The sequence below is a fragment of the Lipotes vexillifer genome, unplaced genomic scaffold (assembly GCF_000442215.2).
Source record: "Lipotes vexillifer unplaced genomic scaffold, Lipotes_vexillifer_v1.1 scaffold586, whole genome shotgun sequence".
NCBI classification, from domain to species: domain Eukaryota; kingdom Metazoa; phylum Chordata; class Mammalia; order Artiodactyla; family Lipotidae; genus Lipotes; species Lipotes vexillifer.
Genome location: NW_006781860.1, coordinates 381,277 through 392,074, shown reverse-complemented (window position 1 = coordinate 392,074; position 10,798 = coordinate 381,277). Strand labels below are relative to the sequence as shown.

At 44.7% G+C, this 10,798-nt stretch overlaps 1 protein-coding gene across 2 annotated transcripts in view; it reads right to left on the bottom strand.

Moving 5' to 3' along the window:
* Positions 1-10,798, bottom strand: part of SYAP1 (synapse associated protein 1) — a 31,411-nt gene that overhangs the window by 11,041 nt on the left and 9,572 nt on the right. For both annotated transcript variants that reach the window (XM_007454844.1, XM_007454845.1), the window contains 2 exons: positions 8,381-8,454; positions 699-838 (listed from right to left, as the gene is read on the bottom strand). In XM_007454844.1, coding sequence (XP_007454906.1) covers positions 699-838; positions 8,381-8,454 — 214 coding nt within the window. The remainder of the gene's footprint in view (positions 1-698; positions 839-8,380; positions 8,455-10,798) is intronic.

The window sequence follows — 10,798 nt, the reverse complement described above, 5'->3', positions numbered from 1 at the left end:
GAAAGAGTATAGCGAAAAGGGTATCTCAAGAAAGCCAGACTTCATGTTCTCAGAGAACAGTAATACAACAAGAAGAGAGAGTCATAAAACAGGAACAGTCACGGAACAGCAAAGACCGCTGACTTTAAAAATGGGGCAGATTCAAAAGAAGGCACTGGAATTAGAAAAGGTGAGGAAGAACCCATGGTGGCAGAGGGGAAGGGAGGTGGCCTCTGCTGATAGCCATGTCACAGAAGTCAGGATGCATGTGCTGGAGCTAAATGGACAAGCAGAGATCTGCAGAGGGGAGAAGCCTTGGGTGGGAAGCAGAACAAGACTGCTGCTGCCAGAGAGCAGAGCCTGAGTGGAGAAAAGGCAGCGGCCAGGTCCTGATGGGCCTTGGGAGACCTTAATTTTATTCAGGAGGGCATGGGCACTTCTGCTGTTTTTACAGGAAAATTTGTTCTACCTTCTAACTGGGGATAAAAGAGCACATATCATCTGGACCCCAAAATTCCCGAAAAGTCCACCCTGAGTTTTGATTCTATGGCACCCTATGTGGGGGGTGGAGTTGGGAGGGTGCTGCTGAAGGGCTGCGGAGCCCCTTTTCACGAAGAGCATCTGAGAGCATCCTGGCCCCCATCCCATGCTTCTTCTCCGATACCCGGTACATGACCAGGGCCATACATGCCACTCCGGCTCGAGAGCCCACTGCTTACAGTTTAGGAACAAGGGCAAATCTCATCCTGCTCAGGAGCTCGTCCTCTTGGAGCATGACCAGGGCGACAGGGTACATCTGATCAAAGTCAAAGTGAAACTGCACGCCAGCTGGAGGGTCCCGAAGGAAGTTCCTCTTGTCCTTTCAAAAAAGGAGGAAAAACATGGGGAAAACCATAGACTGCAATTAATAAGTAATAACACATCAGTGATCTGACACACTGAATTCTCCTAAATGCTTCAGCCGCAAAGTACACTGAGCTGTCATTAACCTGCCTGCCTTAGAGAGAGTGGAGAATGACCAATCCTTTCATATATTCTTTAACAGTTTCAACAGGAGAGAGCATCATGGGAGGCCTACAGCCAGGCCCGAGGCTGAGGAGTCCTCTGGGGTAAGCCACCTGGCCCACGGCTACTGAGCCACCCTGCCCAAACGGCCCTTTGGGCAGGGTGGCAAGTGTTCAGCCAAGGTTCGGCAAGGGAACCAACAATGAGACTTTCCCCTGCCTGGCCATGATCTGCGGAGAAGCAGCACTGGGTCTTTCTCAGTCACCATTGCATTCCCAGGGCATTTCTTGCCAATCAGACTAGAAAAAGAAATGAAAGGAATCCAAATTGGAAAGGAAGAAGTAAAACTGTCACTGTTGGCAGATGACATGATACTATACATAGAAAATCCTAAAGATGCCACCAAAAAACTACTAGAGCTCATCAATGAATCTGGTAAAGTTGCAGGATACAAAATTAATATTCAGAAATCTGTTGCATTTCTATACACTAACAATGAAATATGAGAAGGAGAAATTAAGAAAACAATCCCATTTACCATCACATCAAAATGAAAGAAATACCTAGGAACAAATCTAATAACTAAGGAGGTAAAAGACCTGTACTTGGAAAACTATAAGACAATGATGAAAGAAACTGAAAATGACACAGATGGAAAGATATACCATGTTCGTGGATTAGAAGAATTAATATTGTTAAAATAACCATATTACCCAAGGCAATCTACAGATTTAATGCAATCCCCATCAAAATACCAATGGCATTTTCTGCACAACTAGAACAAATAATTCTAAAATTTGTACAGAAACACAAAAGACCCTAAATGGCCAAAGCAATCTTGAGAAAGAAGAACAGAGTTGGCTCATGCTCCCTGACTTTAGACTATATTACAAAGCTACAGTCATCAAAACAGTACGGTACTGGTACAAAAACAGACATATAGATCAATGGAACAGAATAGAGAACCCAGAAATAAACCCACGCACTTATGGTCAATTAATCTATGACAAAGGAGGCAAGAATATACAATTGGAAAAGACAGTCTCTTCAATAAATGGTGCCGGGGGGACTTCCCTGGTGGCGCAGTGGTTAAGAATCCACCTGCCAACACAGGGGACACGGGTTCAAGCCCTGGTCCGGGAAGATCCCACATTCCGTGGAGCAACTAAGCCCGTGCGCCCCAGCTACTGAGCCTGAGCTCTAGAGCCCACGAGCCACAGCTACTGAGCCCGTGCGCTGCAACTGCTGAGGCCCGCGCGCCTAGAGCCTGTGCTCCACAACAAAAAGAAGCCACTGCAATGAGAGGCTCGTGCACCGCAACGAAGACTGGCCCCTGCTCACCGCAACTAGAGAGGGCCCGCGCACAACAATGAAGACCCAACGCAGCCAAAAATCAATCAATCAATCAATAAATGGTGCTAGGAAAAATGGATAGCTACGTGTAAAAGAATGAAATTAGAACATTTCCTCATACCACATACAACAATAAACTCAAAATGGATTAAAGACCTAAATGTAAGACCATTAAACACTAAAACTCCTAGAAGAGAACACAGGCAGAACAGTCTTTGACATAAACCGTAGCAATATTTTTGGATCTGTCTCCTAAGGCAAAGGAAACAGGAGCAAAAATAAACAAATGGGACCTAATTAAACTTAAAAGCCTTTGCACAGCAAAGAAAACCATTCACAAAATGAAAAGACAACCTACTGAATGGGAGAAAATATTTGCAATATATTAAAAAATGGGCAGAAGACCTGAATAGACATTTTTCCAAAGAAGACATAGAGATGGCCAACAGGCACATGAAAAGATGCTCATTATCGCTAATCATCAGAGAAATGCAAATCAAAATCACAATGAGATCAACTCACACCTGTCAGAATATCTTTCATCAAAATGACCACAAATAACGTTGGAAAGGATATGGAAAAAAGGGAACCCTCGTACACTGCTGATGGGAATGTAAATTGGTGCAACCACTGTGGAAAACAGTATGGAGGTTTCTCAAAAAACTAAAAATAGAGCTACTATTTTTGGCCGCGTTGGGTCTTCGTTGCTGCGGGCGGGCTTTCTCTAGTTGCGGTGAGCGGGGGCTACTCTTTGTTGCAGCGCACCGGCTTCTCCTTGTGGTGGCTTCCCTTGTTGCGGAGCACCGGCTCTAGGCGCCCAGGCTCAGTAGTTGTGGCTCACAGGCTCCAGAGTGCAGACTCAGTAGCTGTGGTGCACAGGCTTAGTTGCTCCATGGCGTGTGGGATCTTCCTGGACCAGGGCTCAAACCTGTGTCCCCTGCATTGGTAGGTGGATTCTTAACCACTCTGCCACCAGGGAAGTCCCAAGTGAATTATTCTTCATGCTGCTGCACTCAGGCTTAGGTTAAGATACCTTAAACTAAGGGTTAGCGAATTCACAATCCATTAAGAGGTACAGTCAACACAGTAACAAAATAAAATGCGTCATACAAACATTTTAACATTAATATATTCAAACTGGAGTCTCATTAAAAAGAAATCCAGGAATTCCCTGGCGGTCCAGTGGTTAGGACTCGGTGCTTGTGGGGCCTGAGTTCAATCCCTGGTTGGGGAACTAAGATCCCACAAGCTGTGCAGTGTGGCCAAAGGAAAAAAAGAAAAAGAAATCCAACCCAAGACTGTGTTAGAGAAAACATCCCCATCACAGAAGACCCTCATATGGCCCATAACTGCATGGTCAGTACATAATGTGGACATTCTGAGTGGGCAGCACTGTGAATCTCCAGCACACCAGTACCTACTATGCCCAACCTGGAAGAGCTCTGACAGAGTCCATGTTTCTCTTGGACCAGTTCTCTTCAGTTAGTCAAGAAGTAAACAAAATAAAAGATCCAAGGGCAAACAAAGCTTTCCTGGGTTAGGCAAATTTCCTAGGGAATGAGGATGGTTTTGAACTCCTCTGAGATGGAGCAGGACTCACACTGATTAACATATAAAGGAATGTCTCCAAACCACCCCGTTTCCCACAGACTGAGCATAATCAAGGCAAAAGGCTGTTTTGGATCACTCAAACAATTAATACTGATTGTTTTTATTCGATTTCTTTTTTTTTCTTAAACACCTTTTTTGTTTGTAAATATGACACACATCCATTTTTTGAAAATTCAGAACACTAAAGAAAAACATAGTCAAAAATCCCAATACCCACAGACAACTGTAGTAAGATATTTCCTCAAACACCCTCCCGGATGCGTCTCTCTCTGCAAACATGCACATGTCTGTGTGAATACAACATCTGTTTTTCCTTTCTACTCAGAGTCGTGAATGTCTTTCCATCTCCAATGTAGCTATGTCTACCCTGAATGAGCCATAATTTACTTAACCAGGCCCACTTCAGTAGTCATTTAGATTGTTTCTAATCCTTCCTTATAGAGAACCGTGCAAGTAACATCACTTTACAGTTTTTATTTCCTTCTAAAGTGATCTTTTTAGACTAAATTCCTGGAAGTGGGATTTCTAATCCAGCAGTATGATTAGTTTGACACAGATTGCCCAAACTCTCTTCCAGAAGATGGTAGCAGTTTACACTGCTACTAACAGCGTCAGCTTCATCTCATTTTGCTCATATTGGATTTTAACAATATTTTTGGTTTCTGATAATTCTTACATTAATAAGGCAAGAACAATTCTGAGCCTAAATGGATTTTATTTTATTATTATTATTTTTTGGCTGCACCACACAGCTTGTGAGATCTTAGTTCCCCAACCAGGGATCAAACCCGGGCCCTCGGCAGTGAAAGCATGGAGTCCTACCCACTGGACCGCCAGGGAATTCCCCCTCAATGGATTTTAGTTATTTTACCTTCCAAAACAAACATTTCAAAGCCTGAAGTTGTCCCAATCATGTTTCACCTGGGTTTCTACACTGGCCTCCTAATGGGCACCTGTCTCCAGTCCCATTTCTCCCGCCCCAAGAAAAACATATTTTACCTATGACTACAATCCTTCAATGACTCCTTGCTGCCTTTAAGATAAAACCTAGGGCTTCCCTGGTGGCGCAGTGGTTGAGAGTCCGCCTGCCGATGCAGGGGACGTGGGTTCGTGCCCTGGTCCGGGAGGATCCCACATGCCGCAGAGCGGCTGGGCCCGTGGGCTGTGGCCGCTGGGCCTGCGCGTCCGGAGCCTGTGCTCCGCGGCAGGAGAGGCCACAACAGTGAGAGGCCCACATACAGCAAAAAAAAAACAAAAAAAAAAACAAAAAAAAAGATAAAACCTAAACTTATCAGAATGGTATAAGGTCTTCATGACCTCTGCCTATCTACTTCTCCACCTGCATCCTACAGTCCAAACACAAATGCTTGTGATACCCCCTACCTTAATGCCAAACCCGGCTTCACGTCCCCCAAACATCCACACACTCTCCTAAGACTCAACTCAGCTCCAGTGCCGTCACTTCTGGGAAGCTTCCTTGGCACCATCCTTTTCCCGCTCCACAATAAATGAGACGTTCCTCTCGCTGCACGTCCTTAGCGTCCTGTATTACATTCCTCATTCCAGGGAATAATCCTGTATGTGTGTGCATCGAGCAGCTCTCTAGCAAGCCTACGGGCTCCTGCGGGCTGGATCTCATTTATCTCAAGTCCTAGGAGAAGGCTTGGCCTACAGCAGTTACTAAATTCGGTCTGCTGAATTGAGTTCTCACAAGCCTCTAATGACAAATGTACTATCAACTTCTTTTCATGTATTACGTGGCCCTATGTGGCCCTCCAATATAAACAGCTTAAAGGGTTACTTTGCTATACACTCTGAAGTGTCCCAAACTAGCGCCTGGTAAGTTAGAGAATGCCAGGCAACTCCGGCAGAGACTGCTAACCGTCTCCCAGTATCCATTTCTACCTTCCTTTCTTTCAGGATCACAACTCTGAGTTCCAGCTTGGCATGTGGCCACACAGCCAGAGACCAGATTTCCAGGCTCCCTGGAGTACAGTCGTGGCTGTGTGTCTAAGCTGTCAGAGGGGTGTGTGCCTGAGTGATAAGTGCAGTTTGCGGGTCTCGTCCTTCAGGTGGTCTGGTACAGCCACCTCTTTCCCACTTCCCACAGGCTGGAACACAGTCATGCACACCATGTCCTAGGGGCTGCTTGGGAGTAAGACAAGGAGAACTTAGGTCTCTAAGTGACTTCGTTGGGCGAAGCACACCTACTGAGACCACCTACCTCTGGACTGACTGTGAAGGGGAAGGAGGGAGGGAGGGAGAGAAACTCACAGCTCATTTAACCTACTGTGTTTTTAGCTCTATTACGGCAATTGAATCTATTCCTTAACACATTCAGCAGCCACCATAAAGGATGGATTGAAGACTGTTTGGAAGCCTCTGGGTCATGCCGAAATCTCGGAAGCTCTCTTGTAGGCGTGCCTGGGTGCAACGTTTATTGCATCATTTATTCAGCAGATGATCATCTGGCACCTGCTATGCCCCGGGCTCCACGCCACCTGCTCAGCAGGGCACAGCACAGATGGAGTCCCTGCCTTCACGGCACTTACATTCCAGCTGGGGGCGGTGGAGCGGGGAGAGACACAAGGGTTTAGACTGCCAGGGCTCTGCGCTGCTGTAACTGGGCGTGCAGGGCTGAAAGCGTGCTGACGGAAGGCCTCTAGGAGATGTCATCTGAGCTGAGATCTTGTGGAATGGTGCAGGGTGAGGTTCCAGGAAGAAGGGACAGCAAGCTCAAGGTACTAAAGCAGGACAAAGCTGGATCTAGTTGTATATCAGAAAGCAACAGTGGCTGGAGGGCTGGCAATCAGGCCAGTGGGGCACGAGGGAGCAGTGGGCAAAGCCAGGGGCCTTAGAAGCCAGCGGACGGAGTTTAGATCTTAGTCTACGAGAGATGAGACGCCACTAAAAGGGTCTGTGTAGGAGAGTGACACGAAGTGTGTTCACCATAAATGGACCCCTCTGGCTGCTGAGATGCACTTGTACTGGAAAGGGGCAAGGATGGGACAACAGTCGGGATGGGATGCCTTGGGCAGAAGACAATAGCACCAGGACCATGGTGACAGCAGTGAAGTGGACTAGAGCTATGCTCTGAACACAGCACTGTCAGGATGGGGGCGGGGGGAGGCAGGACTCAAGAAAGACTCCTCTAGAAAAAATTGGTGGATAACTGGAGTCTTTTATTCTGAGATGCAGAAGATGAGGAGAGGGACAGGTACGGGGGACAGAGGAGTTATGGTGACTTGGTTGGTATCTGACATTTACCCTCAAATGACACCGAGTCTCACTGTCAAAATTTCCTTCTGGGAATAAATAATCGGTGTGTGATGTCAGTGTCAAGTTTGGCTGTAACATGGTAAACGAAATACATGGTGTCCACGATGAACATGGAATTGGATGCTTAGGCCTTTAAGGATTTACTAATGGGAAGAAGAAAACCTTAAAGTGCCCTGGGGCACTGGAAGGGAGGAAAAGCCCAGCTCTACATTTGTTTGTTTTCTAGACCAATGATCCATTTCTGACTTCGGTTAAAAAAAAAAGAAAAAAAAAGAAGAGTGGGTTAAAAATAAAACTTGAAAACCCCTGATATAGTAAAAAGCCTTATTCACTGCGTCCCATGCCAGGTGGGGTGCTGGATGCTGAGGACAGAGACCAAAGTCAGCCTCTGCTGAGAGTTCACAGCCCAGTGGAGACACAGATAAGAACTGAGGGTCAGGGACTTCCCTGGCGGTCCAGTGGTTAAGACTCCGCAGTCCCAATGCAGGGGCTGTGGGTTTGATCCCTGGTTAGGGAACTAAGATCCCACATGCCGGAGGTCCACGAAAAAAAAAAAGTGAGGGTCATATCTGAGAGTCTCGGTCCCCACACCTGTACAGTGGTGGTAAAAGCCCCTACCCACCTCACAGGCATACCACGAGGCTCAAAAGAGATAATGTGTGAGAAAGTGTTTCCTGAAACTGTCAGGTGCTACACGATTGTTAGGTGGTATCACTCCGTTCCCTCTGAAGTCCTGAGAGAACATTTTGTGGCACAGCATATGGAATTTTCTTTCTTTCAATTTCAGTTTCAGACAAATACATATAGTAGTTAAAGAGAAAATTTAGAATACAATCATTTCATTCAGAAGAATTAGAATGCTGTCTAGAAACTTCATGATTGCACATCTCAAAAGACTGTCTTAATAACATAAAAGAATCCTTTTAAGGCTGAAAGAATTATTTTGTGTAATAGGCTAGACTTTTCCCATAAGAGAAAGCTACCTAAGAAAAAAGCAAATTTATAGTCAGTGAAAAAAAATGATGAAAGTTGATGTGTACATTCCTAACATCTCAAAATACTTAAAAAATTGTATAGAAGAAAAACATTCTGCTAAGGATAAAGTCATGATAGGAAGGAAGTATTTCTATACAGGGTATCACAAGATACTCACAGCTGATAGGGCCAAGATTTGTTGTTGAATTGTTTCTTCATCATTACTATCAACCCACGGTGGTACTGCTGCCTCTACAAGGTTTTTAATGGCAAAGAAGAAAAGAGAAAAACAGGTTACAAGGGTTAAACTGTGATCTGTGGATTGAAAGAATGAGAAAGCTTCCACATAACCACTTTAACAATTTACTAATAAGTTCCAAATATGAACACTCATCACAATCTTCAGACTTAACGTATGAATTTTAGGCATGTATGCATTTGATAAAAAAAAATTCCTTAAATTACACAATGGAAAAATTGCACAACGCCTTGACCAGGTGACCAAAATCAACATCACTAACGAGGGAGAGATGGCCATTGTGGGCCTCCAGACGCAATATCCCGAGAAGGACACATCATCTATGTAGTATTCTGGCCAAGAATGAATAATCTGAATCTAATCATGAGGAAATATCAGACAAAGCCCAAATGAGAAATAGTCTATTTAAAAAAGAAGGGGGGAGTATTCTTCAAAAACATTAATGTCATAAAAGATGAAGAAAGGCTGTGAAAATGTTCCAGATTATAGGAGGCTAAGAGACATGACAAAAAGTGCAGTACTGTACCCAGGACTGGATGCTGTACTGAGGGGGAAAATGTATAAAGGACATTGCTGGGTCAAGTGACAAAATTAGACTATGAATATTATGTCAATGTTAAATTTCCTAAAGCTGGTAATTGTACCATTGGTGATTATGTAAGAGAATATCCCTACTTCTTAGGAAATGCACACTGAATGGAACGGAAAAAAAAGACACAGAGTGAGACAGAGAATGTAAATGATAAGGCAAAGGGACTATAACAATCTAGGTGGAGGGTATACGGGTGTTCTCTGTACTTTTATTGTAATTTTTCTGTACATGGAAATTATTTCCAAATAAAAAGCCTTTATAAAAAGTTACTGTACTTGATTCATGACACAAGGTGATAAGGAGGTTGCAAGATAAGGGCTTAGGAACTGAGAAAAGGGTTGTCAGGAGTGAAAGCAAATGAAGAAAGAAAAGGGCAAATTGGAGGCAGTAAACAAAAGGGCTGGGATCAAATCCTCCATTAAGTCTTCAGAAGCAAAAAGCTGGGGATGCAAAGACAACTAACACCCAGCCTGCAACATCTGGGGCTCACAAGAAAGAGATGATTACAACTCAGCAGGATTATAATGCCAGACGGCAAACAGCAACCACCTGGAGAGGCGAGTCCCATGGAATTCAGTGTGTGCGTGCGTGCGTGCGTGCGTGCGTGCGTGTGTGTGTGTCTGGGCAGCTCTACTGCCTGAGCCGAGGGCATGGCTAAGGCTGTGGGGCTGGGTGGTCGGCACAGAAGACAGCAAATGCAGAGGGTCCTCATATGTTTGCAGAAATAGTGCCTTTTACTGTTATTCTTCAAAAGTCAAATGGAAGACACATCCTATTGGGTACCAACTGATAGAAAAGTTATCTGCATGCATGGATGGACGGATGGATGGATGGACGGACAACATGGACAGGCATCCGGTTCATTCTTTGGCTCATCCTAAACAAGCAAATGGTGGCAATTATAATCCAAATTCTGTTAATTATAAGGTAAAATTAACATATTCTCATACTTTTTAAAAAGTTAGGGTAAAGCCCTTTCAAAACTTTTTTCTTACACTGTTTAACATTTTGGTCTCCATTTTCAGTCTATTCACCTTGGGCAGCCTCTGCTCGTGCCACTTACCCTAGAACAATGAGGTCCTCCCAAGGCCCAAGCTACTGGTATGGAGGAGACACCCCCCCATCTCCCTGCTCCTCTAAGTTGGTTCTTTTTAGGGTGACCAATAACCTCCTGCTTGTCCAATCCCATGAATATTTCTTAGTTCTTTTCTCCCTAGGCCAGTTTCCTTATCTGGAAAATGGAAATAATAGGAAGTACTTCAGAGAGTTACTGTGACCGTTAAGGGAAGTGATGCATGTGCCTTTCCTCACAGTCACTGTAAATGGAACTCACCTGACCTTGCTCGCCTTGAAATTCTTCCGTCTCTGTGCTTTCATTGCTTCTCTCTCCTAGTTGTTCTCTCTCTCAAGTAAATGGGCACTAGTTTTAACGGCAGATGTGTTTCATCACTTACTAGCTGAGCAACCTTCAGCAAATTACTTAACCTTGCTGATCCTTCCTTTTATAAAAGGAGATGTTGTACATAAAGTGCCCAGGAGGCTCTCAGAAACTGCCGACTCCTTCCATTCTTCCCCGTCCCCTCAACACTGGAGATCTCTACTCAGCACTGTTCACGCTGGACACGCTCTTCACTGAGAAGCTCACCTACTCTCATGGTTCTTACATGACTTGACTAACAATCTGCATCAGCAGACAGAATTCTCCTCCATGCTTCAAACAGGACTAAACCGCTGCTGAACCCCGT